This window comes from Diprion similis, chromosome 7 (genome assembly GCF_021155765.1).
Source record: "Diprion similis isolate iyDipSimi1 chromosome 7, iyDipSimi1.1, whole genome shotgun sequence".
In the NCBI taxonomy this organism is placed as follows: Eukaryota; Metazoa; Arthropoda; class Insecta; order Hymenoptera; family Diprionidae; genus Diprion; species Diprion similis.
This window is the reverse complement of record NC_060111.1, coordinates 8,147,108-8,160,448: the sequence shown is the minus strand read 5'-3', so window position 1 is coordinate 8,160,448 and position 13,341 is coordinate 8,147,108. Positions and strand designations below refer to the sequence as shown.

The following is a 13,341-nucleotide window of genomic DNA, read 5'->3' as shown; positions in this document are numbered from 1 at the left end:
ATGCCGGTATCAGAAAAGCCGGACGCAGGCTTCGGAGCATATCATCGAAGATATGCACGAGTAATTGCTTTGCAAAAATTCTAGTCAAAACAACAATCAAGAATTTTTTCACAGTTTCCATTTACTCAGACCAAAAAGTAATCTCTCACGTCATCTCTTTGGTCATGATGTTCGACCCTCGTGATTCATGTTTAATCATTCTTCGCCGATTCTTCGTCAGCTATAACTACCGAGGTCATGTTCAAGGCCTTCATGTGGATGGCCGATGCCTGATTTAAGGTCCGAAACAGATATACATCTGGCAAATAAAACAACAATGAAGAGCGCAAAGGTCGACGGATATCTGCTCCAATATCTACGATAAGTGTTGGTAGCTGTTGTGACTTTTCGTTTGGTTGGAAGTGGGTTTATAAGAATTTCACACCAGTCCTTCAGCTTACGATCTTTTGAATTCGAAGTATCGTTGATAGGAAACAAAAAGGAAAAGACAAGGCACCTTTTATGGGAGAATATATGTTTCTTTCAATGTTCAGAGTTTGGACAAAATCACACATAATAATTTTACTGACGAATTCAACAACTAGACAGAGGATTCTGTTGGATCCACTTTCTAATAATAAATTTTACATCCTTCCTTGCTGACTGACTGTTTCGAAAGGAAATGTCTGCGCATACCGGATGACGCAGTATGATGCTTTCAGGCCGCTTTTACATTTAACTTCGGCCTTGAGCCTGATTCTCAGATTCTACATTTCAAAGTAATTAGATTTAAACTCAACACTCTTCCTCAATTGCTTTACTCCTTAATAATCTGAAAATTGTCGAGGGTAAAGGTTTTGTTAAAATATCGGCTATTTGTTCGTCACTGTTTACATGTTTTAAGGTAATAGTGGATTCTAAATGTTCTTGGACGAACTCACGTGGGATGTCCATGTGTTTCTTCCCCTTTGTAATTTTCCCTTCATGGGTGTTTTGCAACATACAGATAGCTGATCTGTTATCAACATATAAGGTTGTGGGTTTATTTAGATTTCTAATGCCTAACTCGCTACCTAAACGTCTTATCCAGCAAATATCATCAATAGATGATACTGCTGCTCGATATTCAGCTTCGGCTGTAGAATTCCTAGAATAAGTACACCACTCGTATACTTTCCAGTCACTGGATCTCCTCCGTAATCTGAGTCAATATAGGCTATTACGTTATCATCTCCGTTAAAGAAGATTCCAAAATTCGTTGTCCCGTTGAAATATTGAAACACACGTTTTACCATTTTCCAATGGCTCGTCATTCGTTTACTCATCCGTCTACTTAGATAGTCTACCGCGAAACTAATATCTGGACGACTAATTATAGTTGGTTTAAGTAAGCTACCTATGGCTTCACGATATGAATTCAGTTCATCAAGTGGTTGATCGTTTACAAATTTTTTTTCGTCAGTTATCATACCACGTTCCATCGGTGTGGATACAGGACTAGAGTTTTCAAGGTTGAATCGTTCGATAATTTTCTCGGTATACTGGACTTGGTTTACGAAAATGCCAATTAAGTTTACTTTTAATATTCATCCCTAAATATGACAGACGATTGCTTATTGCAGTATTAAACGTGATCTCAAACTTTTGATTCACCTTTCTCAATATTTGGACTAGTTCAGATTCATCTTTTTCACAAATTATTCCGTCATCAACAAATAAAATCATAATGATGGTTCCATCTTTATTGAAGTAGACACACGGATCATCATCAGTATTTTCAAATCCTAATGTTTTAAAAAACAAACCTCAAATACGACGAAATTTTCTCATTCCAATTTTTAGGCGGTTGCTTCAGACCATAGAGACTCTTAATAAGCTTACAAACGCGTCCTGAATCATCGTCAAATCCTTCTGGTTGATACATATATATATATATATATATATAAGAAGGCTGTTCCAACATCGAATGTCGTTAGCTTTATTTTGTTTGACGCGGCAAGACTTAGCAACAATCGAGTAAATGCATGACGAGCAACAGGACTAAACGTTTCAAAATAATCTATACCCTTTTACTGTTCAAATCCTCGCGCTATTCATCTAGCTTTCTCTGTACTATCGAATTTTTGACTAGAGGCTCAAATTCATTTTGCATTGCTGTGTACCAATTTTTATCTTTCCGTGCTTCAGACACGGATATATCTTCTACTTCACCTATCATTGCACAATTGACTTTCATCTGAAGTATCGTCATCAGGTGTATCGTATCCGGAATCCACCGACTCTATTACAATATTTTCATTTTCGTTTTCGTTTTCATTTAGAGGCATCTGCATTTCAGTATGGCTTTGATTTGACTTAAATTTTTCATCAAATATTACATTTTCAGAACTTGTCACATCATTTTTATCTTCAAAATAGATTCTGTAGTTCGGTGAATCTAAATCGTAACCTAAAAATTTATATACCTTTCATCGACTTTTTACCAATTTTTGTTCGTTTATGCTTTGGTTATAAAACGTAACAGTCACATCCAAAGATTCTTAGCTTTTTTATGTCAACCGTGCGTCCAAACCACAGTTCGGCTGGCGTCTTATTCTTTTGTGAGCTTGTTATTTGTTAATTGTGAATACTGCGTAATTTATTCCTTCGGCCCGCAAATTTTCATCTAAACCTTTCGATTGTATTGCAGTTCTAGCTGCCTCTACGATTGTACGCATTTCACGTTCAATTCGACCATTTGTTCTGGCGTATATGAATCAGTCTCGCTATAAAAAACTGTGACTTGTCGTTTGGTTGGAAGTGGGTATATAAGAATTTCACACTAGTCCTCTAGCTTACGATCTTTTGAATTTGAAGTATCATTGATAGGAAATAAAAAGGAATAGAAAAGGTGCCTTTTATTGGGGTATATATATTTCTTTCAATATTTAGAGTTTGGACACAATTTAACATAATAATTTTACTGACGAATTTAACAACTGGACAGAGGATTAAGTTGGATCCACTTTCTTATAATAAATTTTACATCCTACCTTGCTGGCTGACTGTTTCGAAAAAAAATGTCTGCGCATACCAGATGGCGCAGTACGATGCTCTCAGGCTGCGTTTACATTTAACTTCGGTCTTAAGCCTAATTCTTAGGTTCTACATTTTATTTTATTAAGTAATTAGATTTAAACTTAACAGTAGCTTACATGCAGACGGCAACTCATCGTTTATGTTTTTACTGTGTGTCTAGTCATCAGCAAGTTTTCGTTCGTTGTCAAGAATAGCTGACAAGCTCCCACAACAAAAATTCACATGATTTTAGAACCAATTGATAGGCATGATGAATTGCCATATCTTCTTTTGATATGAACTTCCGGTTCACCTTTTTTTCAGACTGATTTTCAACCACGATTTTCGTGGGTGAAAAGTGATTAAAATCAATAAATAATTTTTTTTATGTAATTCGAGCGTGATTAATTGAACCCAATAAAGCATTTATTAACATTTACGATTCAAACATATCAAAAAAATTATTGGAAAACCCTTTTTTTGCGCGTCGGTCGGGTAGACTACTTAAGACCGCCTCAAATCAAATCCAATACTCAGTTGGAATTGACTCTCAGTGTACAAAATTCTCTTCAGATCACGTTTTTTTTTTTTTTGATATTGAACTCTGATAATCATTAAAATAATTTGTCAATATAAAGTTTCTTGACAAAGATTGTTTTCCATCATCATCAAGTCAGTGACAAATGGAACGTAATCAGCATTACCTTTCCTCTTCGAAAGCCTTCAACTTTTGTATGAAACTTTTCTCGTATCTCCTCTAGTTTACGAGATTTTCGATTGAGGAGATTAAAAAAACCACCCGGCATCGTCTTCTTAATTACCCTATTTAGTTAATACTGCGTTAATTTGCTCATTTATTGGGTTTAGATCCTTTTGAAATGTGTAAACAATTTTTTCCTATTATTGGAATTTTTGATAGCATTGATAACGTCATGTTTTCAGAGGGTCTTCCTTCACTGTTCAGCCAATCTCTTTGCATAAGGGCTGTTCGTAAATCTTACGCGATGCTACTTTCATTATCTTTTCACTTTCACAAGCTACTTAAGGACGTGTGATACAAAATCTCGATGTACAATCACAAAAAAAAAAAAAAAATCGCACGGCGTTTTCCTTTCAGGAATTTCAATATTATGTTACCATTACGGCGTCATGAAATAGCCGATCAAGAAAGAAAAAAAAAAAATCAACTGTCATTTTGAAGCACTAAAGTACCTTGTGAATTATAACAGATACATGAAAATAAATAAATAAAAACAACATAACGGCAAGTTAGTACTCGATAATACGATATCGATACTAAACAAGAAATAATTTTTACACGCATGACGATGGCTAGTCTCGGTTTTTTCCGAAATTTTTGTGATGAAGGAAATTGAAATCAATCATTTGAAATAATAATCATGGTTAACGGTCATACTTAGTTGATTTAAATGTCAGCATTCTTCGATTTTTTATTTTGCGAGTATGAATTCGAACTTGCTTACCAAATTCCGATTATTACTGCAGTACGCGCGAAAAATGCATGTTTAAATACAATGCATCATGACATTCGTTCTATACCTTTGTGTCGTAAATCATATTTTTCCTGCGCTACACTCTTGTGTTTTCGCTTTAATTTTTTGGAATTTTCACAGATGCATTCATTATCGCCATACTTTTTGATTTTTTAAATTTCTTATCAATAATCGTTCGTTTCATTTATTATTTCAATACCATTTTGTACCGAATGTCATATTTGGCAACACTGAAGAAAATTTGGATTCAAGTTCGAATGATCTATTCTATTTGTATCTGAAGACCGAGTCAAATTTTAAACAGTCTGGTCAAATCAATAACCGATATCATCAACGCCAATATGCTTACTTTGTGGATATTGACACGACTTTCATTCATTTTTTTATAAATATTCCAAATCTGATATCAAATATTTTCTATGATTATGAAGATTTATGTCTCGAAGTAGAATAGAAGTGCATAGATGACTGACTTTTTTGGATGATATATTATTTTTGTCAATCACAATCTAAATACAAGTATTGGTTTGGTATTATACAGGTGTTTTGCTGAAAAACATCATTATTATATTCCACAGTTAGTTCTGTATTGACTGTGCCAACAATAGGAAGTTACATAAGAAAAAATTGCACGCATCATTCAGATAATTTGAGGGCACGCGTGGTGAATAACAGAATACTTGAATTGCGTTTTCTTGGAATTATTTGCAAATTGTTAAACGATGAGAATGGATTCTTCTCTCAATTATTTACCGGATAAAAAGGAAAAATTCTCAATTGACAAAATAGATCTTCAACAATAATGACAAATAGCATTTTTCTAGAAAGACAATCCAGTTTAGTAATTTGAATTTTTTCCACTTGTCAAGAATCTTACTTCAGTTCTTAAAGAGTAGCGAAAGAATAATGATATGGGTACTTGATAGCGAACTTAATCTTTCATGAAATCTGATATGGATTTATTGACTTAATCATTCGGAATAATTCCGCATCGGGTTTCTTATTAAGATTTTCCAGTCAACAGAACAAAGTACAGATACGCTTCAAAGACCATTTGACGAATCGTGAAAAAGTGTTGGAACTTCCGAAATCAACGAATTCACAAAACCTGTTGAACGGCCGAACCGTTCACCAACCATCACAAGGTCAAATCAGCGATTACGCCGTTGAGATTTACTCAGAATATCCAACACCCCACGAACATTCCGCTTCCCATCGGTTACGTATTGTTATGCGGTCTTACTCCGGAAGTTCCGTGATAAAACAGCTGTCGCAACTCGATGGCTCAACTTCCTTACTCAATACGGCGTAAATGATGAAATGCGATAACAAAACGCAAACATACGCGAAAATAACGCGATTCATATCACATGATTGCGCATACGGGATACAGGTGTGAAATGGTTTCGAAGCACAAGCCACAACTTTCCGATACTTTATCCAGCTTTAATTATCCGGATCAGGCGAGTGCAGAATTCTCGAAATAACTCTTGGAGTAAAAATGAGAGTCGGAATATGGTTCTCGAGTAAGTTATGCAAAGTATTATTGTTGAGATCATGGCTTTAAGCTTTCATCCAACGGTTGTAATCAGTAAATAATAAAGAATGATGCGTAAAGTAACGATAAAAGTGCCGGTAAATTGCTGTATGAGTTCGACTGACGGGAAATGAATCAATCTGCATTCAAGCCAAAATCTTTTCCTGCTACAACTCTTTGTTCAGTGAATTTTTTCTGACACATAGAATAAGCTAGAGTAAAAGTGCTTCACGAATGTGAGTCATTGCCGCTCTGATTTATTCGCTTATATTAGGTATTTCCCATGACAATCATGAGCCATTCCAATGATACTAATCGCCTTTCTTCGTTTTGTCACGAACACGGCAATGAAACGGTGATTAACTTCTTACGAAAAATATTTTGTATCATATTTTATACCAAATTCTACAAAAACATTTGAAAAATATATTAATAATGAGTGAGCATTCATCTGGAAGAGAATTCTTTCATCACAAGCGAATTGGATTTTTTTCCAACGTAAACGCCGTTGATGCATTCCATTGATTCATATGAAAGCACAGATTATTGACCATTTTCGATAAATGATACTAGATTGGGGCTAATTAATTTAAACATTGGAAATATCCTGCGAGAGTTTGGTACATGATTTACGACATAAAAATGAGCACATTTCTTCAGATTTTCGTAAATTTTTGAAAGTATAATTTATAAACTATTGATGAACTCACTGGCTGCTATGCTTCTCGTTATCCATACTTTTCCAATAACGAAGATGACGGTACCGACAGTGATGAACAGCGTAACTGCTACTCCGGTGCCAATTGTGCTCATATGAAATGACTCTCTTGCGACGAGGTTACACGGTGAGTCTGAAAGTATAGGTTGTTTATGTACGAATTGATCAATAAATTTAAAAAAAAATAGATCAACGATTTCATGACGGAATTGATAGTGACTGAGTGATCAAATATTTCACCAACCAATAGGAATGTAATGATATGTCGCATCCGCAGTGAACTGGCTCAAGTTGATAGACGTCATATTGAGTTGGTCAATGCATTCCGAGCGACATATGGGCCCCTGCCATTCCACTGGAGAATCTTCGGTTGTGTAACCAGTCGAGTCATAATCCCAAGGATCGGTCATAACACTGCAACACATCAAAAACATGGCAATATTACTCAGCACTGTGTGATCGGTATGATGTGTTAACAGAATGCATGATATTTCAAAGAAGTATAGATCATCACATATCGATAGGATCCGCAAAAGAACAATGCACATCTCGTTTGATATTCTGGAAGAAAGTTATGGATAAAAAATGCTGTGCGACTCATTGTAAATCTGATTTTGATATTTTTTAATGAACTGCGCGATGTGAGAAAATAAAATACCAATGAAATTGTCATGAAAGTTGACATTTTTCGACGTCTTAGGCATCGCTGTGATGTATCAGAGTATTCTCACACGCTCGGGAACATAACATTTCATAATTTTGTACAATGCCAATCACTTGCAACTATTTTAAGTGTTACTTTGACTGAATAGAATAAACCAGTCATAAAAATGTTCTTCAGTTCAGCATTAATTCATAGACACGTGAAATCAAATCACACGACACAGAAGAAAGTGAAACCTGCCACGAAGGACCAGTTCATGAATTTTCGGCTCTCGCTGATGTTTGGCGAGTGAAAATCTTGCTGAAATAGATTTAAGGCGAAAAACCATAGGTCTCATAAATTTTCGAGATAGGTGTCGACGTCATAATCTAACTTGACTGAAATTTCAATGGAACCGCAGCTGTGAAATGAAAAAATTTTCTTTTCGGATAGCCCAATTTTTCTCATTGTTCGGAGAGATACCAACTGTTAATATGTATAAGCTATAAAAACATAATGCTCACCTGACTGCTTCAGTCGTGGCTGAAGAGTAGGAAGTCGAAGAATCCCGAGTGAATTCCGTGATAATGCACAGTGATGGTTTGTCACAGAAATTTCCTACCCAGCCGTACGAGCAATTGCATCCTTGAACAGTGCACAATCCATAAACGCACCCGGGTTCGCAAGTGGGCTCGCATGTTCCATTCTCCGACTTGCTACTTTCAAATCCGTCATTGCAAACGCATTCATCAGGCGCCACACAGGTTCCATGCACGCAGCGTTCGCAGATTGGTTCACAGTTACCCGCGTCTTCTGTGGTATTGGTATAACCTTCGAGGCAACTACAGGTTCCCGGACTTTCGCAGAATCCATTGATACAAGGGTCGTTACATACCGGGTCGCAGTCTGTTGTATTCGAGTTGTACTCAAAACCAGGGTCACAGGTGCACGTGTAGGGTGCGGTGCATGTCCCGTTGGAGCAAATGTCATCGCACCAGGGCTTGCACATGGAAGTGTTTGATGCAAGTTCCAGATACCCGATGTAACCAGCGTCGCAATCGCAAGAGTTTGGTGCCTCGCATTTGCCATGAGCGCACTCGCTCTGGCATATTGGTTTGCAAATGTAGATTGACTGGGGGGTGAGCTTGTAGCCTTCGTCACAAGAACACGTGTTGGGGGCCGTACAACTTCCGAAAATGCAGGTCGCATTGCAGATAGGATCGCAGATGAAGTCATCGCCATTTTCGGAGCGATTGAAACCTTCGTTGCAAGTGCATCTATCCGGAGCAGTGCATTTTCCGTTGACGCAAGGTCTCTCGCAAATTGGATCGCACTTGTTAGCACCAGTCCTTGTGTAGCCAGGGTTACACCCGCAGACGTTTGGCTCGTCGCAGTACCCGTTTTCACACGGTTCGTCGCAAACTGGTTTGCAAGTGTAATTGTCGGCTCCTAATAAATAGTCCTCAAAACATGTGCATCTCTCAGGAGCTGTGCAATTTCCAAATTTGCAGGGCTCACTACACCTTGGCTGGCACACGGAGGCGTCATTTTGCGATTCTTCGAAACCATCGTTGCAGACGCAGGTGTCTGGTTCCACACACTTTCCGTTCACGCAAATGCTCCTGCATACTGGAAGACATTCGTTATCTTCACTTCTTTCATACCCAGAGTCACATCCGCAGACGTTTGGCTCGAGACACCAACCGTGATCACAAGATGATGTACATATCGGTTTGCAAACAAATTTGCTCAAACCTAATTTGTATCCGTCGTTGCAAGTACACGTGTCAGGTGCGGTACAACGCCCAGATATGCATGCCTCGGTACACTTGGGCTCGCAGACGAAATTATCGTCCTGGGACAACCGAAAGCCTAGATCGCAAGCACAGACATCAGGTGCTAAACACTTTGCATTCTCACACGGCCGTCGGCAAACTGGAATGCACTCATTATTCTCATTTCTCTCATAACCAGTACTACAGGCACAGATATTTGGTGCTTCACACCAACCGTAAGTACAAGAAGATTCGCACGCTGGTTCGCAGACAAATTTATTCAAACTAAGTTTGTAGCCACTGTTGCACGTACACGTCTCAGGAGCTGTACAGTATCCGGATACACAGAGCTCACTGCACTTAGGCTCACATACGGAATGATTATGCTGGGATATCTCGAAACCTTCGTTGCAGGCACAGACTTCGGGGCTTACACAGTATCCGTTGACGCAACCTTCTTTACAAACGGGCTTACACGTGTTCGTATCAGTTATCTCGTATCCAGAATGACAGGCACATACGTTTGGTCTTTCACACCATCCGTGTTCACAGCCAGAAGAACAAAATGGTTCACACACGTGTGAGTCAGATATCGTTTTGTAGCCACTGTCACAGGTGCATGTTTCAGGTGCAGTGCATGTTCCAAATATGCAGGGCTTGCTGCACGTTGGTTCGCAGACGAAGGTGTTGTGCTCAGAGACTTGAAAACCGTTGTTGCAGGAGCAGACGTCTGGCTGCACACATTTGCCGTTAATACAATCCTCCTTACACACTGGTACACACTTGTTGTCGTTGTTCTTTTGATAGTAGGGATGACATTCGCAGACATTCGGTCTCGCGCACCATCCATTTTCGCACCCAGAGGGACACGTCGGCTCGCATGTGTGTCCGTCGCTCTTCATATTGTAGCCCGAATAGCAGGTGCAAGTATTTGGCGCAACGCACCTTCCATGTACGCAAGGATTATTGCATACCGGTTCACAATTATTGTTAACCAACTGGAAGCCACGATGGCAGGCACATGTATACGGTTTCGCACAATAACCGTGCTCACAACTTGATAAACAAATCGGCTCACAAGTACCCGAAGCTGTTCGCGAATAACCTGAACAGCATATATTTTTTGAACTCCACCTCTTATACCACTGCGATAGACAGAGAAATACATAGTTGACTAAATTTTTTTGGAAAGATCAGTTGAATCAGAATAATCACGACAATTGAGAGCCAACCTCACCTCATCTCCCCACTTTTCTCGATACTTCCGTGCCCATTTACTGAGAAAAAAAACAAAAGTGGTTACAAAATTATGTATCGTGTGTTTAACTGTCACACATGGCTCAGAAAATAACTCAAGGAGGTTCCACGTCCTAGTCAAATATGATGCGAGATTTCACAAAAACTCTTTCTTCAACTAATCTCAATTAGAACAAGTTAACGTTAACGTTTCATAAATTTTAACAGAGATGATTTGCAAGTAAATTCAACTCGCTAGAACTCGTTGTACCGCAGTCAAAAAAGCTCTTTTCCGTGAGAATATATACCAAGTATCTTCAGCTTTGATGTGTTAAAAACAAATTTTCTGAATATTTTCAAATCATCGCACTGATTTTACGGTACTTATTACACTTCCTATAAATTATCCCGGAATTTCGTTACCATTTTTAATTTCTCCACCTTTACCCGTAATTTGAATCTATTCTCTCAACAAAAAAATGTCGACTCTTTTTTCGGAGACATGTTCTGCCATGCTGGGATCAAATTATTTCACGCAGTAGACGTATTTTGTTGATAATGAACCTGCTTGAAATCCACCAACGCATTATTTTGTCCATCCGGGATTCATTCATGGTAACTATGGGCAGGAACGAAGCTAATATTTGAAAATTATAGATTCGTATTCAACGCGGTAGATACATCTTACCTTCCTGAAGTACGACACAATGTATTGGCATCTTCGGATAGAGAATACACCGGAGAAATAAGAGCAACTAGCGTTACTGCTATACGAAAAATGACCCGAACTGTCACTTGCGGTTTTTCCATTTCACCCATCAGTTTTGAAAACTACATCCAACTGACGATGGGCATTGAGACTGACACAGGGCTGCACTTGATCTGGACTTATATGTCCTGTCGCGTGGATGCCGGTATCAGAAAAGCCAGACGAAGGCTTCGGAGCGTATTTGTAGGGTATATATGAGTTTTCCGGCTGGTAATGCAAATAAATCTGCACATATACAATTTCATCATCAAAATGCCGGATATCGGTTACGGGACGACGGTGGGGGGGGGGGGGGGGGGGGGTACATAAAGATTTCCCCCACGAAATGTAGGTTGAGTCTTGTTTGATGGGGGAATTGTGGTGGGGATGGATGATATGTATAATGCCGACTCATTTCAATTGTTACCCTGTTCTCATCGTCTTCTCGTCGTGAATTGTTCGCACTTGTAAAAGAAGAAACTCTCACCGAAAACTCTATGGATTTAGGAAAAATCAACAACCTCAGCCGCCTGAAGAATATGCCGACCAAGAAGATGTCGGAACTTGAAATTGGAAGGGTGTTTAACGTCAGCGGACTACGACGAGTGGTCAAACCAGAATCCGGCCCTGTGTTCTGGCCGAGATTGAGCGGGAAATGCGACGTCTTTTTACCACCAAGATTCGCAGAATATCTGTGAGACAATCCAAATAAGCTGACTGAAATTAGTAAAATGGCTGGGGCAAATCGTCTACAGTTGAAATACATCGGGGGACAGTTTCAGAAGTTTGAATTTTCGTGCAGTTAGGGGCCATAAATAATTTACATCATCCCCTCCACTTCCACCAAATTCGAGGGGATAATACCTGGTGTACGGGGGGAACGAATAGTCAGTCTTCTACAGATATTTGAAAAAAATCGAGCTCAACATCCCTCTGCAACGTGGAGATGATCCTGGACGTGCAATGTTTTATCGGTCATGGCAACCAGCTTGAACCCAAAGAAGTCGCAGCCATTTACATAAACTGTTCGGGTTTGGAGCACATCCTCATTAAACCACCCGATGATTTGACCAGCCTACCAATCGAATATAGAGTTACTGGTTAACGCCCAATCATCACGGGATACCATGGAATGCTGGAAAGAAATCTCTCGGTGAAGTACCGAAGATTCGGAGGAAAATAGTGAGAAATGGGTGTTACGTATACGTCAAAGGAGCGGAGAATAAAACATGGTTGACGAAGATCCTCGGTGGTACAACGCCGGTTATTAATATGGAAGATTTGCACATCGCACCCCCTATACTGGAAGAATTGAAATATATGAAAGCGGCACCCTGGCAGGACTTAAACAACGGATACTTTCCATCGGACAATATTTGGAAGCACGTGGTTCTCCCATTTCTAACATTTTTGGAAAAAATCGAAATTTTTTCGATTATTGTCACTTTAAATTTTTGAGCAAATTTTTTTTCCAACTTTTGAGATCTCATAAACATTCATAGAAAATTTCAGGATGGGATTATGTGAAATGAGCTAAATTTGAAAAAAAAATTTTTTTGAAATAGCAAAAAAAAATAGAAAATGAAAGAATCCCACTCCGAAAAAATTTGAGAATCTATAAAAAATGATACATTTTTTTATAAAAATTGAATGAAAAAAATTAAAAGTGACAATCATCAAAAAATTCGCGATTTTTTCCGAAAATATAAAAATAAATATCGAAGATGGATGTTGATCATTCTAATCTATTTTTTTCTAAAAAGTATATTAAAATACAAAAATTTCAAAAAAAAAACGTCACGATACGTCAATTTTTAAAAAAGTTATGGCAATTAAAAAAAAACATTTTTTTTTCAAAAATTCATGATTTTCTTTTGGTTGGGTAAAAAAATTTGAAAAAATTCTGAGAGACGTCTTTGATGAGGTAGAAAATGATTAAAAAATTTCAGCGAAATTGAAAGGGCTCGGGTTCAAAAGTGGTCGATATGGCATGGAATGACCCAGGTATACTATATGATCAATTATTATATAGAAGCTGCAAAACTGATTGTAATTGATGATCTAATTGTTATTTTGAAACTTGACACGCTCTTCCCACCACCGTCCCGTAACCGACATTTGGCATTTTGTAATA

General features: G+C 38.2%; 1 protein-coding gene across 1 annotated transcript; it reads right to left on the bottom strand.

Moving 5' to 3' along the window:
• Window positions 1-1,061: 1,061 nt before the first annotated feature.
• Window positions 1,062-11,178, bottom strand: LOC124407946 (fibrillin-1-like). The gene is made up of 7 exons (XM_046884558.1): window positions 11,148-11,178; window positions 7,973-10,313; window positions 7,050-7,219; window positions 6,798-6,938; window positions 1,633-1,763; window positions 1,376-1,520; window positions 1,062-1,180 (listed from the first exon to the last, which is right to left on the bottom strand). The coding sequence occupies exons 1-7, from the start codon at window positions 11,176-11,178 to the stop codon at window positions 1,062-1,064; spliced, it is 3,078 nt and encodes a 1,025-aa protein (XP_046740514.1).
• Between the last annotated feature and the right edge of the window lie 2,163 nt (window positions 11,179-13,341).

What these genes read in the sequence shown, in the direction of transcription:
- LOC124407946 (XM_046884558.1), bottom strand. Translation starts at nt 11,178, where the DNA reads ATGCCAATACATTGTGTCGTACTTCAGGAAG. An exon ending in ATATCATTACATTCCTATTG is followed by an intron (nt 6,939 to 7,049) that starts GTTGGTGAAATA and finishes CTATACTTTCAG; the next exon opens with ACTCACCGTGTAACCTCGTC. An exon ending in TTCATATCGTGAAGCCATAG is followed by an intron (nt 1,181 to 1,375) that starts GTAGCTTACTTA and finishes ATATTGACTCAG; the next exon opens with ATTACGGAGGAGATCCAGTG.